Here is a 3,665-nt window from a genome sequence, read left to right as displayed (position 1 = left end):
TAAGGTCCCCCAAACCCCATTAATTCCCCCCCAATTTTCCCTATTTGGGTAGCTTATCCTAGGTTCCACCGTCCCCCAAACCCCTATATATTATCCCCCTCCTCAACTCCCAGTATATCCCCCCTTCCATCAAACTTCCCGAATATATCCCTCCTCAACGGCCCCAAGGATGGTATTGTATCCCCATTGGGGCCTCCCCCTCCTGTATAGGACCCCCCCAAGGGCCCCACACCCCATATTTCCCTGATAGATAGCTTCTATAGGCTTAGGGCCCCCTGGCCCACCCCAATATTATCCCCACCTCTCAACCCGAATATATCCCCCCCCAACCCAACATCATCTATGACTCATTGGGGCCTTCCGGCCCACTGTATTAGGGCCCCACCCCCCTAAAAATCCATGATATCCCCCCTTCCCAACCCCCTATAACTCCCCCCCCCCCCCCAACCCCATATGAACCCCCCACTGGGCGGCGTCCCCACTTATTAGGCCCCTCCCCCCCCCCACCCCACAAAACTCGTATATATATTCCCCCCCCCAGGCCCCCCCAGTTGTTAATAATCCCGCCGCAACAACCCCATGATGACCCCATAGGGCCTCCCCCCTTATTAAGGACCCCCCCCCCCCAACGCCATAGTATACCCCCTCCCCCCACCTATATCCCCCTCCAACCCATTATAATCCGCCCCAACCCCATAATGACCCCCATTTGAGCCTCCCCCCCTTAATTCCCACCAAACCCCGCATATATCCCCCCTCCAACCCACTATTATTTCCCCCCCCCCGCCTCCCTAACCGACCTCAGCGCGGCCTGGGCGCCCCGCCGGCCGCGGCGTGTCGACGCCATCCGCCGGGGCCCGGCGGCCCCCCCCCCCCACCCGCCCCCGCCTCCCCCCCCCGCCCCCGGCCCCCCCCCCCCGCGCCCCCCCCCCCCAATTTCACCGCATATTTATAGGAGCTCTATAGGACCCCCCCCAAACCTCCCATATGACACCCCGCCACCCCCCCCCCTTGCAACCCCAAGATTTTCCCTAGGAGCTTAATTTCTTGCCCCCCAACCCCAATATTATCCTGGACCCCCCAACCCCATATATCCCCGCCAACCCGCCATATATCCCCCCTCGATCCCCATATATCCCCCGTCACCCCATTATTTCCTCCCCGATGTACCCCCATAGGGAGCTTGGGTATAGGGTTACCCCGCGTCCACCCTCATATATTCCCCCCCCAACCCCATATATTCCCCCAACGCCCATAAATATACCCCTCGCCCCATAATATTTTTATCCGCTCCCCCAACCCCATCCTATCCCCCCTAGTAAAGCTGATAGGGCCCCCCCAACCCGCATAATCCCCCCTAACACCCTGCTATATTATCCCCCCCAAACCCCCATTTATTATCCCGCCCCTCAACTCCCATAATTATCCCCCCTCATCGCCCATATAGTGTCCCCCTCCACCCCAATATATCCCCCGCCTAAAACCCCATATATCTGCCCTCCCAACCCCATGGGGTATATCCCCCCCCCAACCCCATAAAATAAATATCCCCTGTTAGAAGCCTCGCTATAGAGGCCCCCGCGGTAATCCAACCCCAATAGATCCCCCCCCGAACTCCCCTATATCCCCCGGCCAACCCCATAATATCCCTTATAGAAGCTCATATTAGGCCCCCCAAACCCCAATACTTCCCCCCCCAACCCCATCATATCCCCGGTAAAATAGAAGCTTATAGCGGGCCCCCCAACCCCATATATCCACCGCGTATATGGGAAGACTTACCCTAGATATTTTTAGAGCGCCCCCACAACCCCATAGTATCCCCCCCAACATACCCCTCTATCCCCATATTTATAAGAAGCTAGATATAGGGCACCCCCCAACCTCCATATATCTTTCCCCCCCCCACACCCATATAATCCCTAAGAAGCCTTATAGGGGGCCCCCCCCCCCATATACTTCCCCCTATTAGAAGCTGAATAGACCGCCAACCCCACTATACTCCCCCCCAACCCATATATCCCCCCCAACCCCATATATCCCCTAATAGACGGCTTATAGCGGCCCCCCAACCCCATATATCCCCTATAGAAGCTTATAGGGCCCCCCCAACCCCATATATCCCCCCAACCCCATATATCCCCCCCAACCCCATATATCCCTATAGAAGCTTATAGGGGCAACCCATATATCCCCCCCAACCAGAGAGCCCCATAGAAGCTTATAGGGAGATCCCCCCCAACCCCATATATCCCCCCCATAGGAGTGAACTGTTTAGCTTACGACGAAGCCATCATGGCGCAGCAGGACCGCATCCAGCAGGAGGTGAGTCTCAATTTCACCCCCTTTTATTAATTAACTAACCCCCCCATTAACTAATTAACCCCCCCGTTAATTAATTAACCCCCTCTCCTATCAATTAACCCCGTTAATTAACCCCGGTGTTAACGATGTGCCGCAGATCGCGGTGCAGAACCCGCTGGTGTCGGAGCGCCTGGAGCTGGCCGTGCTCTATAAGGAATACGCACAGGACGACCACATCTACCAGCAGAAGATCAAGGTGGGCACCAGTATGGACCAGTATAGACCAGTATAGACCAGTATAGACCAGTATGGACCAGTATGGACCAGTATAGACCGGTATAGACCAGTATGGACCAGTATAGAACAGTATGGACCAGTATGGACCAGTATAGACCAGTATAGACCAGTATGGACCAGTATAGACCGGTATAGACCAGTATAGACCAGTATAGAAAAGTATAGGCCAGTATGGACCAGTATAGGCCAGTATGGACCAGTATAGGCCAGTATGGACCAGTATGGACCAGTATGGACCAGTATAGACCAGTATGGACCAGTATGGACCGGTATAGACCAGTATGGACCAGTATGGACCAGTATAGACCAGTATAGACCAGTAAGAACCAGTATGGACCAGTATAGACCAATATAGAACAGTATGGATCAGTATAGACCAATATAGAACAGTATGGATCAGTATAGAACAGTATGGACCAGTATAGACCAGTATAGACTACTATAGATCAGTATACACCAGTATAGACCAGTATGTAACACTATAGACCAGTATAGACCAGCATAGACCAGTATAGAACAGTATAGACCAGTATGGACCAGTATAGACCAGTATAGAACAGTATAGACCAGTATGGACCAGTATAGACCAGTATAGACCAGTAAGAACCAGTATGGACCAGTATAGACCAATATAGAACAGTATAGACCAGTATAGACCAGCATAGACCAGTATAGACCAGTATAGACCAATATAGACCAGTATAGAGCTGTATGGACCAGTATGGACCAGTATAGACCAGTATAGACCAGTATAGAACAGTATAGACCAGTATGGACCACTATGGACCAGTATAGACCAGCATAGACCAGTATAGACCAGTATAGACCAATATAGACCAGTATAGAGCTGTATAGACCAGTATAGACCAGCATAGACCAGTATAGACCAATATAGACCAGTATAAACCAGTATAGACCAGTATAAACTAGTATAGACCAGCATAGACCAGTATGGATCATATATTTAATCCCCCCCCCATTAATTTCATGCCCCCACCATTAATTTTATACCCCCCCATTAATTTCATACCCCCACCATTAATCTCATACCCCCCCATTAATTT

At 52.0% G+C, this 3,665-nt stretch overlaps 1 protein-coding gene across 1 annotated transcript in view; it reads left to right on the top strand.

Annotated features, from left to right (window-relative positions):
• Positions 1-2,628, top strand: part of OTUB1 (OTU deubiquitinase, ubiquitin aldehyde binding 1) — an 8,545-nt gene extending 5,917 nt beyond the window's left edge. The window contains exons 2-3 of the mRNA XM_032441813.1: positions 2,264-2,325; positions 2,462-2,628. Coding sequence (XP_032297704.1) covers positions 2,264-2,325; positions 2,462-2,596 — 197 coding nt within the window. The 3' untranslated portion in view covers positions 2,597-2,628. The remainder of the gene's footprint in view (positions 1-2,263; positions 2,326-2,461) is intronic.
• Positions 2,629-3,665: the final 1,037 nt, after the last annotated feature.

Source organism: Coturnix japonica, unplaced genomic scaffold (genome assembly GCF_001577835.2).
Source record: "Coturnix japonica isolate 7356 unplaced genomic scaffold, Coturnix japonica 2.1 chrUnrandom595, whole genome shotgun sequence".
NCBI classification, from domain to species: domain Eukaryota; kingdom Metazoa; phylum Chordata; class Aves; order Galliformes; family Phasianidae; genus Coturnix; species Coturnix japonica.
This window is presented reverse-complemented; position numbering and strand designations above follow the sequence as displayed.